This window comes from Hypomesus nipponensis, chromosome 26 (assembly GCF_054491055.1).
Source record: "Hypomesus nipponensis isolate SF chromosome 26, ASM5449105v1, whole genome shotgun sequence".
NCBI lineage: Eukaryota > Metazoa > Chordata > Actinopteri > Osmeriformes > Osmeridae > Hypomesus > Hypomesus nipponensis.
The window spans coordinates 10449058-10475000 of NC_140386.1; the positions used below are offsets into that span (position 1 = coordinate 10449058).

General features: G+C 53.4%; 3 protein-coding genes across 21 annotated transcripts in view; 2 read left to right on the forward strand and 1 right to left on the reverse strand.

The window, feature by feature from the left end:
- Positions 1-16526, forward strand: part of dock7 (dedicator of cytokinesis 7) — a 39829-nt gene extending 23303 nt beyond the window's left edge. For 3 of the 17 annotated variants that reach the window (XM_084692748.1, XM_084692753.1, XM_084692756.1), the window contains 27 exons: positions 26-166; positions 262-375; positions 745-912; positions 1628-1767; positions 1882-2051; positions 2194-2369; positions 2584-2766; positions 3507-3666; positions 3967-4063; positions 4323-4340; positions 5371-5430; positions 5739-5835; positions 5943-6077; positions 6525-6677; positions 6849-7007; positions 7658-7758; positions 7868-8060; positions 8569-8712; positions 9054-9185; positions 10088-10102; positions 13685-13810; positions 13968-14057; positions 14191-14427; positions 14673-14816; positions 14933-15039; positions 15296-15463; positions 16025-16526. In XM_084692748.1, the coding sequence (XP_084548874.1) occupies positions 26-166; positions 262-375; positions 745-912; positions 1628-1767; positions 1882-2051; positions 2194-2369; positions 2584-2766; positions 3507-3666; positions 3967-4063; positions 4323-4340; positions 5371-5430; positions 5739-5835; positions 5943-6077; positions 6525-6677; positions 6849-7007; positions 7658-7758; positions 7868-8060; positions 8569-8712; positions 9054-9185; positions 10088-10102; positions 13685-13810; positions 13968-14057; positions 14191-14427; positions 14673-14816; positions 14933-15039; positions 15296-15463; positions 16025-16067 (3471 nt within the window). In that variant the 3' untranslated portion in view covers positions 16068-16526. Of the gene's footprint in view, positions 1-25; positions 167-261; positions 376-744; positions 913-1627; positions 1768-1881; positions 2052-2193; positions 2370-2583; positions 2767-3506; positions 3667-3966; positions 4064-4322; positions 4341-5370; positions 5431-5738; positions 5836-5942; positions 6078-6524; positions 6678-6848; positions 7008-7657; positions 7759-7867; positions 8061-8568; positions 8713-9053; positions 9186-10087; positions 10103-13675; positions 13811-13967; positions 14058-14190; positions 14428-14672; positions 14817-14932; positions 15040-15295; positions 15464-16024 lie in introns of all 17 variants that reach the window. The other 14 variants (XM_084692749.1, XM_084692754.1, XM_084692757.1 and 11 more) reach the window with 9 other exon arrangements.
- A 50-nt stretch (positions 16527-16576) lies between these two features.
- On the reverse strand, positions 16577-21438 carry usp1 (ubiquitin specific peptidase 1). Of its 3 annotated transcripts, none has more exons than XM_084692759.1 (9): positions 21173-21438; positions 20549-20778; positions 20334-20463; positions 20138-20239; positions 19791-19957; positions 18904-19658; positions 18630-18794; positions 18332-18533; positions 16577-18219 (listed from the first exon to the last, which is right to left on the reverse strand). In XM_084692759.1, the coding sequence occupies exons 1-9, from the start codon at positions 21269-21271 to the stop codon at positions 17487-17489; spliced, it is 2583 nt and encodes an 860-aa protein (XP_084548885.1). In that variant the 5' UTR covers positions 21272-21438; the 3' UTR covers positions 16577-17486. The 3 variants fall into 3 exon arrangements, with proteins under 3 accessions (XP_084548885.1, XP_084548887.1, XP_084548886.1); XM_084692761.1 differs by having other exon boundaries at positions 21096-21231; XM_084692760.1 differs by having other exon boundaries at positions 21085-21225.
- The window catches only part of kank4 (KN motif and ankyrin repeat domains 4), a 45526-nt gene continuing 40741 nt past the window's right edge, over positions 21159-25943 (forward strand). Inside the window, exons 1-3 of the mRNA XM_084692758.1 lie at positions 21159-21240; positions 21507-21620; positions 22932-23050. The gene's annotated coding sequence lies outside the window, so the exon portion shown is untranslated. The remainder of the gene's footprint in view (positions 21241-21506; positions 21621-22931; positions 23051-25943) is intronic.

Below are 25943 nucleotides of genomic sequence, written 5' to 3' on the forward strand. Positions count from 1 at the left end.
TCCCTCTGTCCACCCTGGCGTCCAGGTAAAGAGCATCATCCACCACCTGTGCTTCACCGAGCGTCTGGAGTCTCCCAGGAAGAACCGCTTCCCCGAGCGCTTCATGGACGACATCACGGCGCTGGTCAGCACCATCGCCGGGGACATCGTCTCACGCTTCCAGAAGGTAGGACAAGCTCCGCCCACCCAGCCCAGACGGCCTATCGGACTTCAGTATGGACCGCTCTGACCTTTAACCCCCTGGCCTGTCTCTCCAATCAGGACCTGGAGCTGGTGGAGAGGCTGAACAACAGCCTAGCCTTCTTCCTGAACGACCTTCTGTCCGTCATGGACCGAGGATTTGTCTTCACGCTCATCAAGATCTACTGGAAGCAGGTAAGAAGAGTCAAGGACTCAAACCCCCTGATAGCTCCCCAGCTCCTGACCTCTCATTCTGATGAAGACCTCCTGGCCCAGGCACACTGCAGAGTTATGCCGCTCATAAAACCAGTCTTAAAGTCGGGATAAGGCTGAAATCTGCCAGTAGACCAGAGTCTGGGAACCCAGCGTTTTAAAAGCCCAGATTTAATCAAGAGCTGAAGCGGAAAAATGTTACATCACCGCCTCGGAATGTCCAAAGTGCTTAAAATAGTTTGGGAGATTTGGCGTGTGAAATGTGGTGGTGGAGGCCTCAGGGTGACACAGCTGTTTCAACTGGACCTGAAGTGTGTTTGTGGGGCAAGTAACAAGTGTGTCCCTGGGCAGGTGTCGACCAAGCTGTACGCGCTGCAGAACCCCACGCTGGAGTCTCTGAGGCTGGACTTCCTCAGGGTGGTGTGCAGCCACGAACACTACGTCACCCTCAACCTCCCCTGCAGCCTCCTCACCCCCCCGGCCTCACCCTCGCCCTCCGTGTCCTCCGCCACCTCGCAGGTGAGACACACAAACACAGGCACACACACAAACACAGGCACACATGTATTCTGCATTCCGCAGCAGCACTAGTGGGTTTAGGGCCTGACAATCTTTCTCTCTGTTGGGAAAATTGAAGATGTAGCACATTTATCCTGTATAAGAATGATTCTGTGTTCAGCATTCCTTGTGTGTAGAGAGAGGCCTACCCCCAAATCTGAACTTTGGGGAACACAAGGCATATGTAAACAAGGTGACCTGGGCTGACCACTCTCTCTTACTGGAGAGGCCATAAAAGATGTCTGGCCTTATCTGTGTTGGGTGAATCATGTGGTCAAGCTTACCGGGGTCAAAAGGCACACACACTCAAACACGCACACACGCGCGCCAGGTCTATGCAAGGAGCCAATGAAGAAGAGCAATGGAACATTTGCATGCCTTTGTCTTAACCAATGACTGTAAAGAGCGGTTCTGCTTAAATAGCTAGCTAGCACAACATGCTAGCGGACAAACTTTGTATTGCGATCAGACTTTGTCTCCTTGCTGGCAAGCATTAAACTATTGTACTTTCTTTGAATCCGACGACTCTGTGCATTACTTGAGAAATTATCCTAACACTCTCCAATCCTCTCTCCTTTTCTCTCTCTCCCTCTCTCTCTCCCTGTCTCTCTCTTTTTCTCCCCCCCCCCCCCCTCTCTCTCTCTCTATCTCTGTCTCTCCTCCCATGTGTCTACAGAGTTCAGGGTTCTCCACACATGTCCAGGACCAGAAGATTGCCAACATGTTTGAGCTGTCTGTGCCCTTCAGAGAGCAGCACTATCTGGCTGGGCTGGTCCTGACCCAGCTGGCCGTCATTCTGGACCCAGAGGGCGAGGGGTCAGTCCTGCTCTCTCTGGATGCCGTGTGTGTGTTTGTACTATATTTGGAGGTCATCATCGGTTACACTGTCTCTCTATTTCTCCCCCTCCCTCCTTCTGTGTGTGTGTGCAGGATGTTTGGCTTGCATAAGAAGGTGGTCAGCGTGGTCCACAACCTCCTGTCCAGCCACGACTCTGACCCCCGCTACGCCGACCCTGAGGTCAAAGCCCGCGTCGCCACTCTCTACCTGCCACTCATCGGCATCGTCATGGAGACGCTGCCCCAGCTGCACGACTTCACAGGTAAAGTCCAGGTGTGGCCGCGAGGCCGCGGGCCAGGTTATCACTTGTGACGACCCGTAAGGGGTCATCGACCATGTATACCGGCTGTGTGGTGTGACAAAAGCCTGAGGTCAATTTCCCTCTCGTCTCCGCCTCTCTCCAGAGTCACACTGCCAGTGGGGGCGCTCTGGGGGGGCCCAGGGGGGCGCGGGGGGGCCCGGGGGGGAGGAGGCGGAGGGGGAGGGCAACAGCATGATCAGTCAGACGGTCGCCATGGCGATAGCGGGGACCTCCGTCCCCCAGATGTCCAGGCCCAGCAGCTTCATGCTCAATCCTCAGGTCAGCTTCCTGTCTGCCACTTCCTGTTCCTGTTCTCTTTGTCTCTCTCTCTTGTCTCTGTCTCTCTGTCTCTAGTGTGTTAGCTCTCTCTCTCACTTGTTCCAACCTCTCTTAACGCCCTCTCACACATACATACACACACACACACAAACGTCAATCAATCAGTTAACCCTTGGCCCCGCCCCCTGGCCCCGCCCCCTGGCCCCACCCCCAGGCCACACGTCCCCATGGCTCCTTCTCTGCAGAGTCGAGCCGCAGCCTGCTGATCTGCCTGCTGTGGGTCCTGAAGAATGCAGACGAGCTGGTGCTGCAGAAGTGGTTCACTGACCTGTCAGTGTCCCAGCTCAACCGTCTGCTGGACATGCTCTACCTGTGTGTGTCCTGCTTCGAGTACAAGGTAACCTGTCTGACCTCCTCCAACCTCATCCAGCCCCATCCACCCTCCTCCACCCTCCTGTCCCTCATCCACCCTCATCCACCCTCCTCTCCCTCATCCACCCTCCTCTCCCTCATCCACCCTCCTCTCCCTCCTCCACCCTCCTCTCCCTCATCCACCCTCCTCTCCCTCATCCACCCTCCTCTCCCTCCTCCACCCTCCTCTCCCTCATCCACCCTCATCCACCCTCCTCTCCCTCATCCACCCTCCTCTCCCTCATCCACCCTCCTCTCCCTCATCCACCCTCCTCTCCCTCATCCACCCTCCTCTCCCTCATCCACCCTCCTCTCCCTCCTCCACCCTCCTCTCCCTCATCCACCCTCCTCTCCCTCCTCCACCCTCCTCTCCCTCATCCACCCTCATCCACCCTCCTCTCCCTCATCCACCCTCCTCTCCCTCCTCCACCCTCCTCTCCCTCCTCCACCCTCCTCTCCCTCATCCACCCTCCTCTCCCTCATCCACCCTCCTCTCCCTCCTCCACCCTCCTCTCCCTCATCCACCCTCCTCTCCCTCATCCACCCTCCTCTCCCTCATCCACCCTCCTCTCCCTCATCCACCCTCATCCACCCTCCTCTCCCTCATCCAGCCTCACCCTCTTGTTCCTCCTCCACGCTCACCTCATCCTCACAGTGTGTGATTGCGGGTGAAGCAGTGCAATAACTCTTGTGTTTTCTGTCTTCATTCACCTCATGGAAAACAAGGCCCATGTTGTGTTCACCATGCAGGGGAAGAAGGCCTTCGAGCGCATGAACAGTCTGACCTTCAAGAAGTCCAAAGACATGAAGGCCAAGCTGGAGGAGGCCATACTGGGCAGCATCGGGGCGCGCCAGGAGATGGTGCGGCGCAGCCGGGGACAGCTGGGTAGGCACACACACACGTGCACAGCAGACACACACACACGTGCACAGCAGACACACACACACGTGCACAGCAGACACACACACACGTGCACAGCAGACACACACACACACTGCACAGCAGACACACAAGTGCACAGCAGACACACACACACACGTGCACAGCAGACACACACACACGTGCACAGCAGACACAAACACACGTGCACAGCAGACACACACACACGTGCACAGCAGACACACACACATGTGCACAGCAAACACACACACACACACGTGAGCTGACGCCCTGCTCCTGCTGCAGAGAGGAGTCCGTCAGGCAGTGCTCTGGGCAGTCAGGAGAACCTGCGCTGGAGGAAGGACATGACCCACTGGCGCCAGAACAGCGAAAGGACAGACAAGTAGGACTCTCTCTCTGTGTGTGTGTGTGTGTGTGTGTGTGTGGCCAGTAGCAGTATAATACCCAGCATCACATACAAGGCACTTGTTGTAAGTCACCTGGTCTCAGTGAGGGCTCTATATCCAGGCCTGTCTGTCTGTCTGAGTCCCAGCCCATCATCAGTCAGGGTCAGGGGTCATTACTGGGAACACACTCCTCTCCTGGCCTGCTCATGTCACCTGTTCACGTGTCGTTCCTCCTGTGTCTCCTGTCACCTGTAGGAGCCACAGATCAGTCAGGTATCGTATCATGGATGTTCCTGTATCCTCCCCCCCCGCTCCTGGGAACATGTGCTGCTGCTGCTTCCTCTCTCTACCTCCTTTTCTCTCTCTCTCTCTCTTTCTCTCTCCCTCCTTTTCTCTCTTTCTCTCTCTATCCCTCCCTCTCCCTCTCTGTATTTCTCTCTCTCCTTTCTCTCTCCCTCTCTTCCTTTCTCTCTGTCTGTTTATTTATTGCTCTCTCTGTCTGTTTATCTCTCTCTCGTCCCCGCTCTACGCTTCACTTCCTGAGTTACAGACCCCGCCCCTTGACCCCCTGGCCCCGCCCCCTGACCTCCTGTGCTGGTGCTTGGGTGGTGTTTCTGGTGCAGTGTGACTGCGGTGCTTCTTAACCAGTGTGTGTCTGCTGTTTTGGGACTGGGGCGGGTAGCTAGGGTACAGGATGGGCTGGATTGTCCGGGTGTCCAAGTCCAAACTGAAGTCAGAAGATGCCACTTTGTCATTAGGTTTATTCTGTAACTTTCCCACTGTAGAAATTGTGTTCATATAGCCCATAGTAAAATCAATCTACACTCTGAAATAAGTGGTCAAAGTGTACCTCCATATACCTCCCACATTCTAAAAGAGTCATCCACCTCAAGCCCTTCTCCTCCCTCGAACCCTGCCTCACATGCTCTCACTACCCCCCCCCCCCGAGAGAGAGAGAGAGAGAGAGAGAGAGAGAGAGAGAGAGAGAGAGAGAGAGAGAGAGAGAGAGAGAGAGAGAGTGGGATCTCACTGTGAACATGCGTGTGGCGTGTTGTGAACATGCGTGTGGCGTGTAGTGAACATGCGTGTGGCGTGTTGTGAACATGCGTGTGGCGTGTTGTGAACATGCGTGTGGTGTGTAGTGAACATATGTGTGGCGTGTTGTGAACATGCGTGTGGCGTGTAGTGAACATGCGTGTGGCGTGTAGTGAACATGCGTGTGGCGTGTAGTGAACATGCGTGTGGCGTGTTGTGAACATGCGTGTGTTGTGTAGTGAACATGCGTGTGGCGTGTGCTGAGCAGGTTTAGAGACAGCGTCCTGCTCCGCAACAACGGGAGAACCTCGGAGCCTTTAGCCCTTAGGTGTGTAAACTCACTATCTCCATAACCTTCTGACCCCTTAGGTGTGTAAACTCACTATCTCCATAACCTTCTGACCCCTTAGGTGTGTAAACTCACCATCTCCATAACCTTCTGACCCCTTGACCCCACCCACTTGTCATAGCTGTACCCGTGAGAGTCTCCGTCTATGTGTTGTGGCTTGAATGGGACTAGGGTTAGGGTTAGGGTTAGCCAGAGAAACTGGGAGGGGGGGCTCATTAGGAAGAGCTGGCCGGCAGCCATTTTGTGTGACCTCCTGACCCCCGGCTACTTCCTGTTTCCTGTGACAGGACGAGGGCAGAGCTGGAACATGAAGCACTCATCGACGGTAACCTGGCAACCGAGGCCAACCTGATCATCCTTGATACTTTGGAGATAATTGTACAGGTAGACACACACACAAGTATACACACACATATACACACACACTTGCACTCTCACCCACTCGCTCACCCTCTCTGATACTTGGTGTGTGTGTGTGTGTGTGTGTGCAGACTGTGTCGGTGACTGAGTCGAAGGAGAGCGTGCTGGGAGGAGTGCTGAAGGTGCTGCTCCACAGCATGGCCTGTAACCAGAGCGCCCTCTATCTGCAGCACTGCTTCGCTACACAGAGAGCCCTGGTGTCTAAGGTGAGGAAACCCACCTCGTTCAGCCAGACACAATCTGATCATCACCCCCTGCCTCTGTCAGAGAGAGAGCTGATCATCACCTCAGAGAGAGAGCTGATCATCACCCCCTGCCTCTGTCAGAGAGAGAGCTGATCATCACCCCCTGCCTCTATCAGAGAGAGCTGATCATCACCCCCTGCCACTGTCAGAGAGAGAGCTGATCATCACCCCCTGACTCTATCAGAGAGAGAGCTGATCATCACCTCCTGCCTCTATCAGAGAGAGAGCTGATCATCACCTCCTGCCTCTATCAGAGAGAGATGGCAGGGAAGAGCTTGTTGAATGTTGGAAATGTTGTGATATTACGGACAAAGGTTTAATAGTTTTGAATTAAAAAGGGAGTGAAAGAAAATTCTACTGGCACGCGACTGTACGTCTACATGTGTGTGTGTGTGTGTGTGTGTGTAGTTCCCTGAGCTGTTGTTTGAGGAGGAGACAGAGCAGTGTGCTGACCTGTGTCTGCGCCTGCTGAGAAACTGCAGCAGCAGCATCGGCTCCATCCGCTCTCACGCAGCCGCCTCGCTCTACCTGCTCATGAGGCAGAACTTCGAGATCGGCAATGTGAGTCGGACCCCGGCCCCCAACACCCACACATGCCAACGATCTTTGTTTTTGTACCACTGTTATTTAAAACAAAACAAAAAATCCTGTTCTCAACAAACCGGTTGGTGAGATTAGTAATCAGATCCGCTTCCCTCGAGACACATGTGAATGTGCGTTCTGCTTCCTCAGAACTTCGCCAGGGTGAAGATGCAGGTGACCATGTCTCTGTCCTCCCTGGTGGGGACGTCTCAGAACTTCAACGAAGAATTTCTCCGTCGTTCCCTGAAGACCATCCTGACCTACGCCGAGGAAGACCTGGAGCTCAGAGAAACTACCTTCCCAGACCAGGTACACCCACCTTCCCAGACCAGGTACACCCACCTTCCCAGACCAGGTACACCCACCTTCCCAGACCAGGTACACCCACCTTCCCAGACCAGGTACACCCACCTTCCCAGACCAGGTACACCCACCTTCCCAGACCAGGTACACCCACCTTCCCAGACCAGGTACACCCACCTTCCCAGACCAGGTACACCCACCTTCCCAGACCAGGTACACCCACCTTCCCAGACCAGGTACACCCACCTTCCCAGACCAGGTACACCCACCTTCCCAGACCAGGTACACCCACCTTCCCAGACCAGGTACACCCACCTTCCCAGACCAGGTACACCCACCTTCCCAGACCAGGGGTACACCCACCTTCCCAGACCAGGTACACCCACCTTCCCAGACCAGGTACACCCACCTTCCCAGACCAGGTACACCCACCTTCCCAGACCAGGTACACCCACCTTCCCAGACCAGGGGTACACCCACCTTCCCAGACCAGGTACACCCACCTTCCCAGACCAGGTACACCCACCTTCCCAGACCAGTACATGCACAGAACCGTTTTTAAGGAGGGGTGAACCACAACTAAGACAAACTGTTTTGTGTGAACCAAAAAAAATTGAAAAAAAAGTTTAAAAACGTACGGTGTGTGTGTGTGGCAGGTACAAGACCTGGTCTTCAACCTCCACATGATCCTGTCAGACACGGTGAAGATGAAGGAACACCAGGAAGATCCTGAGATGCTGATAGACCTGATGTACAGGTGGGGACACACGCACACATGCACACACGCACACGCACACACGCACGCGCACCCTCGTCATCGACATCGTCTTGGTTACCCACCGTCACCACCCTCTGGTGGTGTGCAGGATCGCCAAGGGTTACCAGACGTCCCCGGACCTGCGTCTGACCTGGCTGCAGAACATGGCGGGGAAGCACACGGAGAGGACTAATCACGCGGAGGCAGCCCAGTGCCTGGTGCACAGCGCCGCCCTGGTGGCAGAGTACCTCAGCATGCTGGAGGACCGCAAGTACCTGCCTGTGGGCTGTGTTACCTTCCAGGTGAGGGGGGCGGGGCGGGGCGGGGGTTGGGTGTTTATTGCAGGCCTGCAGATGTTGGGATTGATTTCATTTCACTGTCAAACCTTTCGGTGTATTGGTTGCTATCAGGATGTGAAGTTTAGTTCAGAAAACATGACTAAAAATACATCTTATCATCATTACCTACCCTGCTTTTAATACTTGAAGTGGAATTGAATCACGGGGAAGCTGTGAGGCTGAAGGGTTAAATGAAGGAGAAAAAAAAATAGATCAACTTTGCCATGTGCCTTTTCCAAACAAGCCAATAGGTGAATTGAGTTGACATGTTCTGTGACATTTCATCAAATAATTGCTTTGGGTTGCACCCAGGACTGAACACACACACTGTTTGTGAAGCAAACACTCGTGATGAAAGCTACCAGTGTATTTCTCAATGTTGAGTTAACCAAAGTTTGTGTGTGTGTGTGTGTTTGTATCTGGTCTGTGTGTGTGTGTTTTCTTGTATCATGTGTGTGTGTGTGTATACCAGGACATCTCCTCCAACGTCCTGGAGGAGTCAGCGGTGTCAGATGACGTGGTTTCCCCCGACGAGGAGGGCATCTGCTCGGGGAAGTACTTCACGGAGGCTGGCCTGGTGGGTCTCCTGGAACAAGGAGCGGCCTCCTTCTCCATGGTGAGATGACACCCCCCCTCACCTGGACCTCCCACCTGACACCCCCTCTCACCTGGACCTCCCACCTGACGCCCCCTCTCACCTGGACCTCCCACCTGACGCCCCCCCTCTCACCTGGACCTCCCACCTGACACCCCCCCTCACCTGGACCTCCCACCTGACACCCCCCCTCTCACCTGGACCTCCCACCTGACACACCCCCCCTCACCTGGACCTAAACAGAGCCTTACATTAGATCACTTCAGTACCTCTCTCTCTCTCTGTCTCTCTCTACATAACATAAACATAAAGTGTACACCTTCAGTGGTACTTGAACTGCCCCCACCCCTCCTCCCCTTCAGGCTGGCATGTACGAGGCGGTGAACGAGGTGTACAAGGTCCTCATCCCCATCCACGAGGCCAACCGCGACGCCAAGAAGCTGGCCACCATACATGGTAAACTGCAGGAAGCCTTTGGCAAAATCGTGCACCAGGTAAATCCATACGCACCCCCCCCCTCGTCCGCGTCCCCCCTCACCTAGTCTAGATGTTTTAACTCTCAGACACCCTGCTGAAAAGGTGTGCGTGTGTCATCGGGGCCAGTGTGTCACAGAAGAAACAGGACTTTGCCGTGTGTACAGTGTGTGTGTGTGTGTGTGTGTGTGTGTGAAGATTTGAACACCAGCACGTCTCTCTGTCCTGGCATGAGACAGTGTCAACAAACACGTGCGTGTGCGTGTGCCACACAGGTATCGTGCATCATCAAACCCTCCATGTCGATGCACCTGAAGCATCTTCTCTTTTTAGCCTAAAAGATATCCCACCCTGCCTCCTGGTACTGAGCACTCACATTCCTCTCTGGTTCAGTCCAGCTTGGCTTGACTGTTGTTCTGCTGTTCTGTTTGATTCTGAACTGTGTTCACTTAGACCAGGGGTGTCAAACTCCGGTCCTTGAGGGCCGCTGTCCTGCATGTTTTAGATGTTTCGTTTTGTTCGTTGTTTTTTTAGCTGATCCAGCTCACCTGATTCGAATGAATGGTCGTTATAACAACCCATTTAATTGAATCAGGTGTGTTCGAGCAGGGAAACATGCAGGACAGCGGCCTTCGAGGACCAGGATTGTGACACGTGTTGACTGAGAGGGAGGCAGGGTTTCCTGGTGTGTCATAGGTAGCTGACTGACCCCCACACCTGAGACCAGAGCATGCACCTCCACTGGTGTGTGTGTGTGTGTGTGTGTGTGTGTGTGTGTGAGCATGAACATCATCTGTGAGATTGTGTACTCCAGAGGGCCTCCCTCTCTGTTAACTGATTGACATGACTGTGTGTGTGTATACATGTGTGTGTGTGTGTGTGTGTGTGTGTTGACCTCTCCTGTGTTCTCTTTGTCACACAGAGCACCGGCTGGGAGGTAGGTCGCTTGTGATTGGCTGCTTGCCGCCTCGTTTATTCGACTCTTCTCCTGTTTTTGATTTGGATTGATTTCTGTTTTCTGACTTCCTGTCGTCTCCACCTGCTGGAATCACGTTGTAATGCTGTCACATGTTACGACTCATCTACTCACCCCCCGCAGACTGAGGCTGTCTGTACCCTCCCCCCTCTCATCTTCCTGCCTCATTTTCTCTCTGCCTGTGGACACAGGACTGAGTTTTCTTGGAGGGCAAGACATGCATGGCAAAGTCACCACAGTGTGGGACACTATCAAGTGTTTGCTGCTGAATGAGTCACATGCACCTCCCTCCTGCCCCGCTCCTCCCTCCCTCCCCCTCCTCCCTCCTGCCCCGCTCCTCCCTCCCCCTCCTCCCTCCCTCCCTCCCTCCCTCCCCCTCCTCTCTCCTGCCCCGCTCCTCCCTCCCCCTCCTCCCTCCCTCCCTCCCTCCCCCTCCTCCCTCCTGCCCCGCTCCTCCCTCCCCCTCCTCACTCCCTCCCTCCTGCCCCGCTCCTCCCTCCCCCTCCTCCCTCCTGCCCCGCTCCTCCCTCCCCCTCCTCACTCCCTCCCTCCTGCCCCGCTCCTCCCTCTCCCTCCTCCCTCCTGCCCCGCTCCTCCCTCCCCCTCCTCACTCCCTCCCTCCTGCCCCGCTCCTCCCTCCCCCTCCTCCCTCCTGCCCCGCTCCTCCCTCCCTCCCCCTCCTCCCTCCCTCCCTCCTCCTTCCTGCCCCCCTCCCTCCCTCCCCCTCCTCCCCCCTCCTCCTGTCAGTCAGAACTCCATCGCTTGTCACCATCGCTTGTACCGTCACGGGCGCCACGCCTCCTCATCTCTAATCTCATCTTCGTGCCTCGGGGTTCGATTTCAGTACGCCCTCAACAAACAGGGTTAAACGTACAGTAACTCTTAACAAACAGGGTTAAACGTACAGTTCCTCTTAACAAACAGGGTTAGACGTGCAGTAACTTTTTGGTGAAAAAGTCGCACTAAGCACGCACACCGAAATGACTCCTCACACCATGTAGCAGTCTGCCATCGACACAAACTCCACGATGGGACTGCATCCAAAAACAGGCTTGTTTTCTCCCCATGGAGGGAGAAAAGTTTATAATAAATCTTTTTTTCTTCCACATTTGTTTTATGTGTCCTTCGGTTAGTGACAGTACAAGTTGAGTTATTCCCGTTTCAGACGAGACAGACTAAGTCGAGCCCTGGGTTCTGTATTCCACTCATCAGCACTCTTGTCGTGTTTGTAACAGGTATTAACCTTCGTGTTGCTCATGTTTGCTGCATGACAAGCCTGGGGGGCCTGTGCTGCCCCCAGTGGCGGGGGGGTCCCATGACTCGTGTGTTTCTAGGGGATGTAGAAACTGTGTCCCCCCCCCCTTCACTATCTACTTCCCACTTAGACTGCATTTTCTCTCTCTCTGTGTCTGTCTGTCTGTCTCCCTCCCTCCCTCCCTCCCTCCCTCCCTCCCTCCCTCCCTCCCTCCCTCCCTCTCCCCCTCCCTCCCTCTCCCCCTCCCTCTCTCTCCCCCTCCCTCTCTCTCTGTCTCCCTCCCTCCCTCTCTCTCTCTCTCTCTCTCTCTCTCTCTCTCTCTCTCTCTCTCCCTCCCTCTCTCCCCCCTCTCTCTCTCTGTCTCCCTCCCTCTCTCTCTCTTTCTCTCCCTCTCTCTCTCTCTCTCTCTCTCTCTCTCTCTTTCTCCTCTCTCACTCTCTCTCTCTCTCTCCTTCTCTGTTTCGGCATGTTCGGGATTTGTTCGAGTTAGTCTGCATTTGCAAACAAAAAATGTGCCTGAAAACCCTGTTGGTTTGTTTATGTTTGTTTGTTTATGTTTGTGTTTGCATCTCTTGGAAGTACCCGGTCCTGATTAAAATGTGTTCTTCTTGTTTTTCTCCTGTTTTGATTTCCCCGGTTGCCGACCCTTCCTTTCCACTTTACTTATTATGTGTTGTGGTAAGTTCCTTATCCCAGGCTGCCTTTTACTTTGAACATTTACTTTGCTGTAAGGAATAAAAAATGAAATTCTGTCAGCCAGGGCTAAGCCAAATCATCTCTCACAAGCTTTGCTGGCCTGAGGTGATTTCTGCCTCCTGTCGTCTGTACGTACGTACGTGTGTGCGTGTGTGTGTGTGTGAGAGAGGAGGTGGTCCTGCCTGGTCAGGCTGGGTCTGCTGAGGGAAACGTCTCGAGGTGTATTGACCTGGTTTGGCTCAGTCCTGATCTGTTTTTGTTTTGTATAGCCTCCCCCCTCTCTCTCCCTTTCTCTCTCTCCCTTTCTCTCTCTCCCTGTCTCTCTCTCTCCCTTTCTCTCTCTCCCTGTCTCTCTCTCTCCCTGTCTCTCTGTCCCTTTCTCTCTCTCCCTGTCTCTCTCTCCCTGTCTCTCTCCCTCTCTCTCTCTCCCTGTCTCTCTCTCCCTGTCTCTCTCTCTCCCTCTCTCTGTCTCTCTCTCTCCCTGTCTCTCTCTTTCCCACAGCTACTTACATGTCACATGTCTGGTGGTCCACACCAGCTGCAGCTGAGAATCTCCTCGCTAGGCTGCACTTCCTGTTTCCTTCTGCCTGTGTTCTTCCTTTAACTGGAGGCTTATTTTGGAGGCTTATGGGTTATGGCTTCACTGGCCCTCTCTCTTTCTCTCTGTCACTCTCCCTCTCTCTGTCTCTCTGTCACTGTCCCTCTCTCTTTCTCTCTCCCTCTCTCTGTCACTCTCCCTCTCTCTTTCTCTCTCTTTCTCTCTGTCACTCTCCCTCTCTCTGTCTCTCTCTTTCTCTCTGTCACTCTCCCTCTCTCTTTCTCTCTGTCACTGTCCCTCTCTGTCTCTCTCCCTCTCTCTTTCTCTCTGTCACTCTCCCTCTCTCTTTCTCTCTGTCACTGTCCCTCTCTCTTTCTCTCTGTCTCTCTCTTTGACATTGAGGCATCCTCCCCTCTCTCTCCCTGATGCAGTTGTCGTTCTGCACCAGCTCTACCAGCCTAGATAATGTTTACTAGTGTAGCCTAGATTCAAACCGCCACAGCTATATCCTTTCCAGCTGTGGTCACATGGCCAGGGGTCAGGGGTCAGGGTTACCTCAGTACAGTATCAAGGACTCAACTGGCTGGAGGTTGTTGACACCAGCGTCCAACACACTGCCCTGCTCTCTGTGTAGACAGAACAGGAAAATATGACACACACACTCCTCGTAAGCGCACACACATCCTCTCATAGATCTTAATATGGACACACACACACACACACACACACACACACACGCTCCTATCCACCGTGTCTGTGCCCCCTCACGCCCCAACACACAGCACGGCCGTATGTCCAAACCGTTATCCATGAATCCCCTGGTCTGATCTATGTTTATATTGACTGGCGGAACCTGGGCTTGCGCTGCCCGATAAAGTCGCTCTCTTTCTGGGGCGCCCTCCTCCTAATGCCCATGCTGACAACCCCGACCTGACGTTAAGAAGGTTCAGTTCTAGATACAGTACTGATTCTGTTGCTTTATCGCCCTCACATGACGTACGTTGACCCACCACCCCACTCAGACCTGTTTCTTCTTCCCCGGCAGATTGGGAAGAGAATGTTTGGTACTTACTTCCGAGTTGGCTTCTATGGCTCCAAGTTTGGAGATTTAGACGAGCAGGAGTTTGTGTACAAAGAGCCAGCCATCACCAAGCTGGCTGAGATCTCTCACAGACTGGAGGTAAGAGGGAACGGGACAGACGGGGTGTGTCCACAGCACGTTCAACCCCCCAGAACGTGTGGGGGTGGTGCTGGAGGAGGTCTGTGAGGGCCTGTCTGTCTGTCTGTCTGTCTGTGTGTGTGCGTGTGGTTCTAACGGGGTCTGTGGCTGTGTTCAGGGTTTCTACGGTGAGCGCTTTGGGGAGGACCAGGTGGAGGTCATCAAGGACTCGAACCCAGTGGACAAGATCAAACTGGACCCCAACAAGGTTGGCCAGACGCTCAAAATCATTCAAATACACAACAAAACAATAACACACATCCAGACTTGCTTGGTCTTTGAAGTCAAAGTTCCAGCTCCTTGTGTGAGCTAGCTGCTGAGCTCCCCCTCCTCTCCTCCAGGCCTTTGTCCAGATCACCTACGTGGAGCCGTACTTTGACACGTTTGAGATGAAGGACCGGATCACCTACTTTGACAAGAACTACAACCTGCGGCGCTTCGTGTACTGCACCCCCTTCACCCTGGACGGGCGCGCACACGGTGACCTGCACGAGCAGTTCAAACGCAAGACCATCCTCACCACCTCCCACGCCTTCCCCTACATCAAGACCCGCATCAACATCATCCACAAGGAGGAGGTGAGATCTGACGGGGGGGTTGACAATGTGTTCTGGGTATTTCCTCGGCTTTATCAGACAGTTGAGATAGACAGGAGAGGGGAGGGGGCGGGAGGAGAGAGAGAGAGAGAGGATGTAAATGTAATGCTCTGAATAAGAGCATCTAAATGACTAAATGTAATGCAGAAACATCCCAAGCTGGATTCCATGACTGAACACCTTAGTTCTCCCCCTCTCTCCCTCCCCCTCTCCCCGTCCGGTGACAGGTCATCTCCATGCCCATCGAGGTGGCCATCGAGGACATGCAGAAGAAGACCCAGGAGCTGGCCTTTGCCACCCACCAGGACCCCGCCGACGCCAAGATGCTCCAGATGGTCCTGCAGGGCTCCGTGGGCACCACCGTCAACCAGGTATGAGGCCCCACTCCTGGGCTTCAAACGCCCCCTGCCCCCCCTCTCTGTTTGTGGCTTCAGCTACAAAGCGTCTGCTGGATAAATCCATGGTTGTTTGGGATGTTTGTCCTCAGGGGCCCCTGGAGGTGGCCCAGGTGTTCCTGTCGGAGATCCCCAGCGACCCCAAGCTCTACCGACACCACAACAAGCTTCGACTGTGCTTCAAGGACTTCACCAAGCGGTAAGGCCAGTCCCTCAGCCACCACTAGGAGTGGGACGTGTTTGACCAGAGTGATGTCATTCATGCGCTCTCCTCCCTCCTCCTCTTCCTCCTCCCTCTCCTTCTCCCCCCTCTCCTCTCTCCTCCTCTCCCCCCTCCTCCCTCTCCTCTCCCCTCTCCCTCTCCTCCCCTCTCCTCTCTCCTCCTCTCCCCCCTCCTCCCTCTCCTCTCCCCTCTCCCTCTCCTCCCCTCTCCTCTCTCCTCCTCTCCTGGACAGGTGTGAGGACGCCCTCCGTAAGAACAAGAGCCTGATTGGTCCAGACCAGAAGGAGTACCAGCGGGAGCTGGAGAGGAACTCCCACCGCCTGAAGGAGGCGCTGCAGCCGCTCATCAACAGGAAGATCCCCCAGCTGTACAAGCCTGTGCTGCAGGTCAACTCCAACAGGTGTGTGTGTGTGTTTGTGTGCTAGTGTGTGTGTGTGTGGTAGCATCTGTGTATACTTGCGTCATTCCTGTTTGCCTAGACTAGCCTAAATAGCTTATGGCATGCATTAACATTTCCATCCAAATGCTTTTATTCATTTATTATAATATAAATTATAATTTATTTATGTTTTGGATTGACCTTTTAACCCCACGCAGCAAACGGACAGCTTGACAAGGTAGTTTTGTTCTTCAAGATCAGTCTTGTTTGTCAAGTCAGTATTTTACTTTCCTGGAACTTCAGTGTGTAGCTGCGTTTCCACCCACTAGTACTGCAGAGGGAGTACTTTCCTAACTACAGGATCTCTGGGGGTGGGGGAACAACTAGTTAGCTGAGGGAGAAAGTTCCTGCAGTGGAAACATGACCAACGGTGGGCTGAAGGAACCTTCTTGTTAAGTGTTTCTCAAAAGGGGAGGAGGTACAACAGGGGGCACGTGAGAGAAAATGGGAGAATGAGAATAAAGACGTATTCATACGCTAAAAAGGTACGGAGGGAACTAACCAATGCTTGTCCTCATGCAGGGATTCCTTCAGCAGGATGAGCCTTCGCAAGCTCGACGTTTGAAGAGACAGAAGAGCAAGCGGATCACAACCTTAATTTATTTGTGTGTGTGTGTGTAAATATGACTGCGTCCTCTGAAAGCCAGTGTTCTTGGTAGCAAGAGAAGCCACATGCAACTCGGTACGTCATTCCAGTGTCTTACTCGTTTACAGACAGCCTGTTACGCAATCAGTGGGGTGAGCAAGTGGTTCTCACTACGTACGATGTGTCAAATCTGTATTTTACTTCATGCGTGCACTTTTAATTTTTTACTGTGTATCAAATGCATTTTACAACTTGAAAGTTTACTATTTAATCCATCTGGGCAGAAAAAAGCAACAAAAAAAGGTACTATTTATCATGTTTATCCTTTTTAGTTAAGCTACATTTGTTTAAAAGGTAGGGAAATGTTTTCAACTTCCATAGTTTTATGTAGTTTGTTTACTTTAAATATTTTACTAAATAAATATTTAAACGTCTAAAGTGTTATCATTGGTGATGCCGCCAACCAGTATTAGTTACCAAGTCATTCGTTTGTTTATGCTGGTGTTTATTCAGTTAGTCAACTGCAAGAGGAATGATACTTAAACAATAAAGATAGAACGAGAAAATATTCACACTGACCATAAAACCCCGTAGCTTAAGAACATGTTGAACAGCAAGACAGATCATTTCAGACCAAGAATCTTAAAGTTTCATCTGGATTGCTGCTTGTGCAGAAGCCTTGAAAGGTGATATGGTGACCAGAGCTTGTTGAGCTGGAAGAGGTACTGGTGAAGCACTTGATGATCAACCACGTCCATCCATGATGCCTGGCCACACACTTCTACTCAAACTGAGAGGAACAGCAACCATTTTGGCAAGTTACTCATGTATGTTTACAGTACGACTGACTCAACAAGGACGCAGTTCATCTAGTGCACAAACATCTCACCCAACCTGCAGTAAATAATGTCCAGCCTGCTTTAAAGATTCCAGAACATTCCTGGACGCGGAGGTACAAAGTAGAATCTGAAAATGACAAGAGCTTCACCCAGGCAAGAGTGAAGAACAATGTACAAGAATAAAATGTGCTCTTTATAAAAAAATAATCTAAAAACCGCAAAACCGACACAGTGCAGGAGAGGGCATTCTGAGGAACATATCACCCAGACGACAGCCCAGGGTGACACACACCACCACGACTGTCTCCCACCTCCCAAATCCTGCGTCACCTAACGTCTCTGACAAATTCATGGGCATTGGAAGTCTGAAGATGCCGTCTGAAGTCCACGTACATAAACGTGCAAGCACTTAGCAGAAAGAAATGTACTGAGGTTAGACAGTCAAGGTTTAGCATATGATGTTGATGGACATGAGTCCCTATAGCTTCTCCAGAAATGAGCACATCCTGGGAGGAGGGGGGGGGAGAAGAAGTTGAGATGGGATGTGTGTGGGGGTGGGTCACAGTGGAGGGCTCCTCCTGTAGAACAGCAGGTAGGGGGTGGAGGTGGAGCACGTCTCAGGTGAGCAGGCTCTCAGGAAGTCCTCCTCCTCAAACAGGTGCACCTCTGAGTCATCAAACAGAAGCCACTTCCCCTCGTAGCTCATCAGGCTGCTCAGAGCCTGCTCCGCCCCTCCCAACTCCTCCCCCTTGGTCCCCCCGGCCCCCCGCTCCTCCTCCCCTCCCCCGGCCCCCTTCTTGGCCCCGGGGCTGGCTAGCGGCCCGCCGGCCGTCCTCCGCCCCCTGGAGCTCTCGGTCTTGCTGCAGCCCAGGTCGTAGCTGACCAGGCTCCTCTGCCCCCCCAGGAGCGCCACGCCCTCCGACGGCTTCTTGGCCCCCAGCTTGCTGACAGTGGCTCCGCCCGGCCGCTTGGCCAGGCTGAAGGACACCTCGCCGTCATCGTACTCCAGCACCTCTTCCTTGGCCTTCCCGCCCCCTTCCTCCTCCTCCTCCTCCCCGCCCCCCTGCTCCCCCTCCCCCAGCCAGAGCTGGGTGTCCTTCAGGTCGCTCATCCTGACGTAGGTGGTGTAGTGTCCACTGCTGATGGTCACGCCGCTGTGCATCACCACTGCAAACAGCTGGTAGTGCTGCCCCCCGGTGGCCGAGGGCCCTGTGCACCACTCCTCCAGGGACAGGCTCAGGGGAGTGAGCAGGGGAGTGTTCACCTTGGACAGGCCAGCGTACGGGTCCATCCTGGAGAGAGAGAGAGAGAGAGGTAGGGAGGGGAGACCGGGTCAGTTCACCCAGGATGTAGCTTAGGAACCATGACACGCTGGACACCATGACAGTTAGCGGTCAGACGTACTCTAGGCTGTTGGCTGAGAAGCACTTGAGGTGGATGGTGACGACCTCTGGGGTCTTGTCGAACAGCAGGCTCCTCTCTGCCTCCGTGTAGTGGAGGCAGGTCTCACAGAAGTACTTGTCCTCCCCCACGATGCGCTCCACCGAGGCAAACTGGGAGATGGCCCACTGCAGGGTCTTTAACTCTGGCTTGGGGTCTGGAGACACTGGGGGGGAACAGCAGAAACACATCAGTTTGCTTGTCAAAGATTATTTCAAAAGGTACTGTAAGTGTAGGTACAGAGTGTGTGTGTGTGTGTTACCCTCAGAGCTGCTCTCGGGGCCGCAGTGTTCGTCCTCCTGCACGGGCACGCTGACGTCCTGGAAGTCCTCTCTCCTCTCCGTGGAGCTCTCACACTCCAGGCAGCGCGTCCTCAGCACCAGCCGGCCCTGGAACAGCCTCTCCATCAGCCCCACCACCTCGCTCTCTGAGGGGGACAACCACACACCCAGAGCCCCTGGTCACACCCAGAGCCCCTGGTCACACCCAGAGCCCCTGGTCACACCCTGTGGGGTTACTGGACGCTTGTTTCATACCTTCGTGTCTGCTGGTCCGCACTCCCCCAGACTGCTGGTGTGTGGTGGTCTCCTGGATGGGGGTCTTCCCAGGGTGCTCCGGCTCCTGGACCGGGGGCATCCCAGCCTCCAGGCTGGGCGGGGCCTCCAGGCTGGGCGGGGCCTCCTCTGGCCTGGCCCCCCGCTGGGAGCTGATCCTCCCCAGGCTGCAAAACTTGGAGAAGATGCTGGGCTGCTTCCTGTTGGCCCCCAGCCAGCTCCTCACTGACCTCCTCTTCCTCTTCCCCTCCTTCGGCGGGTCTTGGTCTTTGCCCTCTCTCTCGCCTCCTCCTCCTCCCTCCTTTTCCTGTCTCTCCTCCTCCTCCGCCGCTCCCTCGGTCTTGCTGTTGTCTGCTGTGATGTCGCTGGAGGACTTCCTCTTGGAGCGTGTGAAGGGCTTGCTGTCCTGGCTCTGCTCCAGGGGCCCGTGGCTCTGCTCCAGGGGCCCCTGACTCTGCTCCAGGGGCCCGTGGCTCTGCTCCAGGGGCCCCTGGCTCTGCTCCAGGGGTCTGGTCTTCTTCTTGGCGTTGCCAGCCTCCGTGTCGCTCTTCCTCTTCCCGCTCAGCAGGGCCTCGTCTTCCTCTGCAGTCCCGCTGGCGGCCAGCGGGGCGGCGCCATCCTCACCGCTCAGCTCCTTTCGGATGGTGTCGGAGGCCTCCTGGATGTATCCCAGGATACACTGCAGCACTTCCTGGGCGTCGTGCTGAAGGTAGCCTTCGTACATGGGGTTTAGCTGCCTGCACACACACACACGTACACACACGGGTCTTGGAGTTGTTCTGGGCAAAGTGCATATCCTTTTCTAACCAGATGTCCAGTATCCTCTGTATCATGTGACCTCCTGCAGTGTTGACTTCAGAGGCTCTCACCTGAGGGTGTTGAGCAGCTTGCGAGGGGGCGTGGCCAGCTCGGCATGGCGGTGCAGGTCGGGGTTCAGCAGGTAGCTGGACTGGAGCTGCTCTGCTGACGTGATGAGGCTGTGGAAGCTGCTCAGCATCTCCATGTGAGCAGGCAACCCGTCCTCCACTGCCCCTGTCTGGAGAGGGGGGAGGAGGGGGAGGGAGGGGAGGAGAGAGGAGGAAGGAGTAGGAGAGGGAGTGAGAGAGGAAGAGAGGGGAGGAGAGAGGAGGAAGGAGAGGGAGTGAGAGAGGGAGGAAGTGAGAGGCTTGTTGTGCGAGTGTCTGCTGTTGTTTGAGCAAATCAAAAACAAACATACCTCTTCATTTTTACAGTCTTCTTCCTTAGACTTGTCTTTCCGTTTGGAGACATTGTAAAGTTTCTTAATGCCATCTCTCAGCCCTGGACAGTAGTACAGAACCTGTTAAGAAAGAAAACATTAGTCAAATTCAATACCGTAGAACATCATTTCACGTATTTTACAAGTGATGTAGCTGCAATGGGATAAACCTTACCTGCAGAATGCTGTTGAGATAGCATGTGTTTCCAAGGTTATTCAACCCAACAAAGGGAACCAGGGTTTCTTTTTTCTCGCAGGGGGTGAGAGGCGAGGATGGCCCGGGCGCAGGCACCAACTGCTCACAACTGAAACACAATATGTGATTAAGATTAGCCTTTTACAACCTCTGGAAGAGCATATTAGAAGATAACGCGACTGCGCAACACTCACCCGGCTCCGGCTCCGGCTGCGTCCTCCGATTGGTGTTCCTCCGCGTGTGGCTCTGAAAAATCTAGCGCTCGCTTGGCTTCTTTTTTATGGAAGAACCTCAAGGAGAGTTTGGTTTTCTTGATGGGACTGCCGAGAGCGGCTACGACGCTGTCACCCTGAAGACCGGGCATCTTGGCATGCAGTCCCAATAACTTTAACGACGTTACACCGACAACAGCGCAGCTTGCTGGCTAAAAGGAAGTAGGCGATCAAAGTTAGAAAACATCCATGTGGAACACATTCTTACAAATCGTCGCGACCCAACAGCACACAGCAATCAACACTAGCTACCAGTTCAGTCTAACTTAACAGTATAGTAATTATATAACCAGCTAAGTGCCATGCAGACGTGATATTGCTGAATTAAAATGCACTTGACTTCACTCCTTGAGCTAACCGCTAGCTAGCTAGCTACAAGCCACCGAACGCTTCTGGAAGGAGGCGATGACAACATCGTGTTTCCAGCCGCTAACGAACTATCTTAAGAGCAAACTTACAGTCGTCTCACCAATTCAGTTGTCTGTCCTTATTGATTCATTTCATATGCAGTTTATTCCGCTTTTACTTAGCCATTTTACAGTTCACCTGAAAACCATTTGACAACCACGGTGGTGTGCGTAGATCTTGGCGCTTTTTCGAGTGCAAGACCCACGGTACGCTACCGCCTGCACTGATCATTTGCATACAATTCACTTAATACTTATTCGTTATTCGTGGTGAGAAATTATTTTAAAATTCAAAAAAATACATAAATATCAGTCGTTGCATAAAATAATCTACATTTAAGAAAATGTTATGTACAGAAAATCAGGCATTTTGGGAGCCACCAACGTAATATATCTGTCCGTTTAGGGAAGCCATCTTGGTAAGGTCTTGCATTTCCGTCTCTTATTTGTGTGTTACAACCGTTCGCCAACAGGGGGAAACATTGAACAAACATGCATTGCAAAGGTTTGACGTGAGCTGTTCTGCGTGTAGAGTGCAGCATCACTCGGATCATAGCACTATCCGGCAGCATTTGACAGATAGACCGGTAAGACTATTCACTTTCTTATTACATAATTTCTGTCCATTGAGGGGTTTTTCTGGGAAGAATAGGTCCAATGGCCGAAATGTAGGTTATTTATTCTTCGCATGTAACAGCAATCTCTTAACATTCCATTCAGCCGTATCCAAGGCTGACGTATTCGAGGATAGTCAGATGTCAATATTTCGTGGAGAAAAATCTATGTCCCATTTCGATATTTTAGCTCTCGCCACTTCCAGACGTTTAGGATCTACGGGGTAGATAATCGAGGTGACACTGCAGCGAGCGCCAAATAAGAAATGACAGTTGCATTTTAATATGCAGTAACGGGCGCTTCTCGAGACGTCTTGATGGTTCTGGGATCTCGTTTGCCTCCTCTGTCGTCTACTACAGAGCGTATTAATTTGTCAATACGGCGCATATGATAATGTATGCAGGCTCATCTGCAGCATCCTTGCTTGGTCAGCACACCGACTTCTCGATCGAGCTGAGCTGTAAGCTTCGAGAATCTATTTTGGACCAGGCGGTGATATGATGCTCCTAATGGCCCGGAGTAGCTCGATAGAAACCCGAGAGACGAGACTATATACCTTGTTGTCTTCACGATGGGTCGTCGTTGTTGCGGTTTAACAAAAACCTCTCCACCGCATCCCGGTGTTTTGCTTGTGGCTGTGGAACTGACAATTTCGGTTACTCTGCAGAGTCACGAGAATTGGACAGTTGTTGACAGGAAGATAGGCGGTCTGTTACTCCCAGACCAAACAGGTGAGGGTGGGAAGCAGGCCGATGGCCTTGCAACCTAGAGCTTTAACAAGGCTTTCCTAACTGGGACCATTAGAGGGAAATGAATCCCATGCTAAGCGATAGTGTAGTGCATTCCAAGAATGACAAGTATGTCCTGAAACCGACGAAGCCTACACTGCTGTTTTTCTAATTACAGTGGGCAGTGGGGCTCAACGTAACGACCCCCATCCATCCAATATGAACACACACACACACACACACACACAAAAACAAACTACTTCATAGTCCTACCCCCACATGTATTCTACAGGCTGTCCTGTTTTAAATCCCCCTCTTGTCTGTTTTCCTCAGTGCTGCAGTCTCTCTCCTAGCTCCCTCTCCTACTAGTCTGTAAGGCCTGATCCCAATACTCTGATTGGACCAGGGCTGAGGAGGGGGGGGGGGGTGTAGGGGGTCTGGCCAAGCTAAACCCACCCCCTCAATGTAGCGCTGCCTGTGTATTGAAGTGATTTGCAATCCCAGTCGGTTCTCTATGCTCAACTCTACAGTTCATCACTCTCCTTGCTGTTCCAGATGCTTAGTGTGTGAGTCTGACGCACACACACACACACACACACCCGGGGAGAGAGGGGAGCGAGATTCAGAGCATCGACACCTCAGCGACACTCAGAGGGACTTTGGCAGAGGTGAAGGTAAGAGAGATCATCTCTGACTCATCTCTCTCTCTGTTCATCTCACACCCTGTGTGGTTGTCTCAGGGCTCTTATCTCTTCCTGGGTAATTCACCTTCCCTTCTGCCTTTTATGTTTTTCTTCTTCTTCTTTCTTCTTCACTTGTCGTCTGTGATCCATCCTTCTCTCAGATCGTCTCTGGTCTCTGTGTGTGTTGATACTGTGGCACTAGCTTCTCTTTGTTTACACACACACACTCTGTCTCACACACAGCAGCGTGCACGCAAGGCAACACGCTAAGGTCTGTCTTCACAGGTCTACCAGAGCTCTTTTCCCATTTCAGTTTACAGTCCTGAAGGGCTGGCTAATGTCTTCCAGCTGGTTCTGTTCCCAGCCAACCTGACATGACTACAGGCCTCCTAGCAGGGCAGGGGGTGGGTGGGGAGGTGCAGAACCATCCGTAAGCTCTGGCTCTGGTGCCCGGCTCCCTGGCTGCTCCTGCCTCACCCTGGGAGCATCCACACACGCAGGGCTGCTGCTGGTCGCTCTGAGGGAGGGGAGGGGAGGGGAGGGGAGGGGAGGGGAGGGGAGGGGGGAACCTGCAACCCTCTGGGAGGTGTGTGTGTGTTTAAACATGCGCTGTTCCATTGCAGAAGAGATCCTTGGTTCGCTTGTGTGTGTGTGTTGCACAGCTGAACTGTCATTCCCAGGAGTGGGCCAACAGTTCCTTATGGCATGTGTGTGTGTGTGTTTGTGCATCTGTGTCCGACTCTGTAAAGTGCACAGGTGATTCATGTGAACCAGTTCTCTGGAGATGATCTCACAAGTTTGTGGCTATGGTTCTGTGTTCTGTCTCTGTCTCTAGGTTACAGACAAATTATAAACATGGTTATACAGTTAGACTGATTGTTCTATGGCTGTGCAAGACTTTGGCCCAGCCAGTATCAATATGTTGAAGATGTGTGGGGTTTGTGCTAATCACGAAGTTTGGCGGTTTTTCTGTTTGAGTGAAAAGGTTCAAGCTCAGGTCTTAGGTAGTTAGAATCCTGAAAACAAGGTTAAGTAGGAGGGTCTTATATGGGGGCTAATCTGATGGAGGGGAGGGGGGGGTGGAGGGGGGGGTGGAGGGGGGTCATCATACCAGGCCCACCCAGGAGAAGCAGAGAATTCTGGGATGGATGGGTTCTCAGAACGCAGTTCTCAAAACACACAACTGTGTCAGAGCACTCTGCCATCCTAACATACCAAACATTCTCCATCCGCATCCCACAACCACACACACACACACACACACACACACTCGTATACAGGTAAACCATAGCGTGGAGAAACACAGTGCTTCTATGTGCCTTATCACTACTGGCTAGTTGCCATTGACCCTCCAGATGGTTTGAATTCTCCTCTGGTTGACTCCCACTGAATAGCAAACTTAATACATAATAGTGGCTCTGTTTGTGTGTGTGTCCATATCCTAAAGTCCCTTGGCAGCAGACTCCTCCATCCAGAGCAGCGTACAGGGGGGGTTTTGAACCTAGGACCTCTGGATCAGATGCAGTCAAGTGCTCTGAACAGCACTTACATGAGAGCGTGTAATTACATGGGCGTCACATGGAAGGAAGGACACTGTGTGTGTATGACTCATGGAGCAAACTCGTACAAGTCACAAGGTTTTACAATACATAGTTTCTCCCTCTTCACAGGCTTATTGGGGCTAACCCCTTCACTTAGCTGCTCCAGTTGGGCTTATGAGCTCCTCACACTCCTTATGCTGGTGTGGGGGTGGGAATGGGTGGCTGTGTGTGTCCTGTTGGGGTGCCCCTGGTGCCCCTGGTGCCCCGCAGGGTGCCCCGCCCGGGGGACTGTGGTCACCTCAGTCAGCGCCTCGTCAGCGCTCAGTCGCTTGAGCCTCACTCACGTCGCTGGTCTGGGGGGGGCAGGGGGGGGCAGGGGGCCATGACATCATGACTGTTGGAGCTCAGGGGGTATCATGTTCCCCTGTAGCAGGCCAGGACTCTCATTCTCTCCTGATCCATACCCTCTCCCCCTTTCCCTCCTCTCCATTCCCTCCTCTCCATTTCCCCCTTTCCTCCTCTCCCCCTCCTCTCCCCCTCCTCTCCCCCTCCTCTCCTCCTTCTCTGCACTCTTGACCTCTGATCCCAGCATGCTCAACATGAGTGGGTGGAGTCAGATGTACAGAGGTCCCAGAGGGTGGGGCTAGCTGTAGCGCAGCCTGGGGGGAGGAAGGGGACACACACACAGGAGGATCACAGCAGTTCCATCCCTTGTCCTTTGTTTCCTGTCCTGGGGGGGGCAGCAGGAGGGGCATGTCCTCAGGGAGCAGAGCCGGGCGGGGGGGTCGGAGGAACAATGGCTGCCCTCACGCCAGGCCCCGGTCCGCCCCCGTGTTGCCCTTTAACGGCTCCTGGTACGAAGAGGCAGGAAAAAACAGGGCTGTCGTCAGAGGAACAGGGGCTTCCTCAGTCAAGCCCTCCTGGAGCAGCAGCGCTCTGATTGGCTGGCTGGAGAGGCAGGCTCTTCCTGTTGAAGTCGGCGTGAAGGAGAACCCACCCGCCCTGAGGCAGCCATGAGAGGAGCTGGAGCGGAACAGGAGTGTGTGTGTACACGTCAGTACAACTGGGTCTACGTGGGTGTATATGCGTGAATGTGTGTAGATGCATACGCGTGTGTGTGTGTGTCCTGGTCCCTCGGGGCTGGTTTGTGTTCTGGGTGTAGGCTGAAGCGTGCAGAGCAGAGCTGGCGTTGCCTCGCGCCACACAGCACAGCCCTGGTCACCCTCCTCACCATGAGTGTGTGTGCTACTCTGACTGGAACATGGCCGGCTGACAGACAGAGAGAGAGAGAGAGAGGGTCTGGGAAACTGCCCGGTGCAGACCACAGCTATGTGACTGAGCGA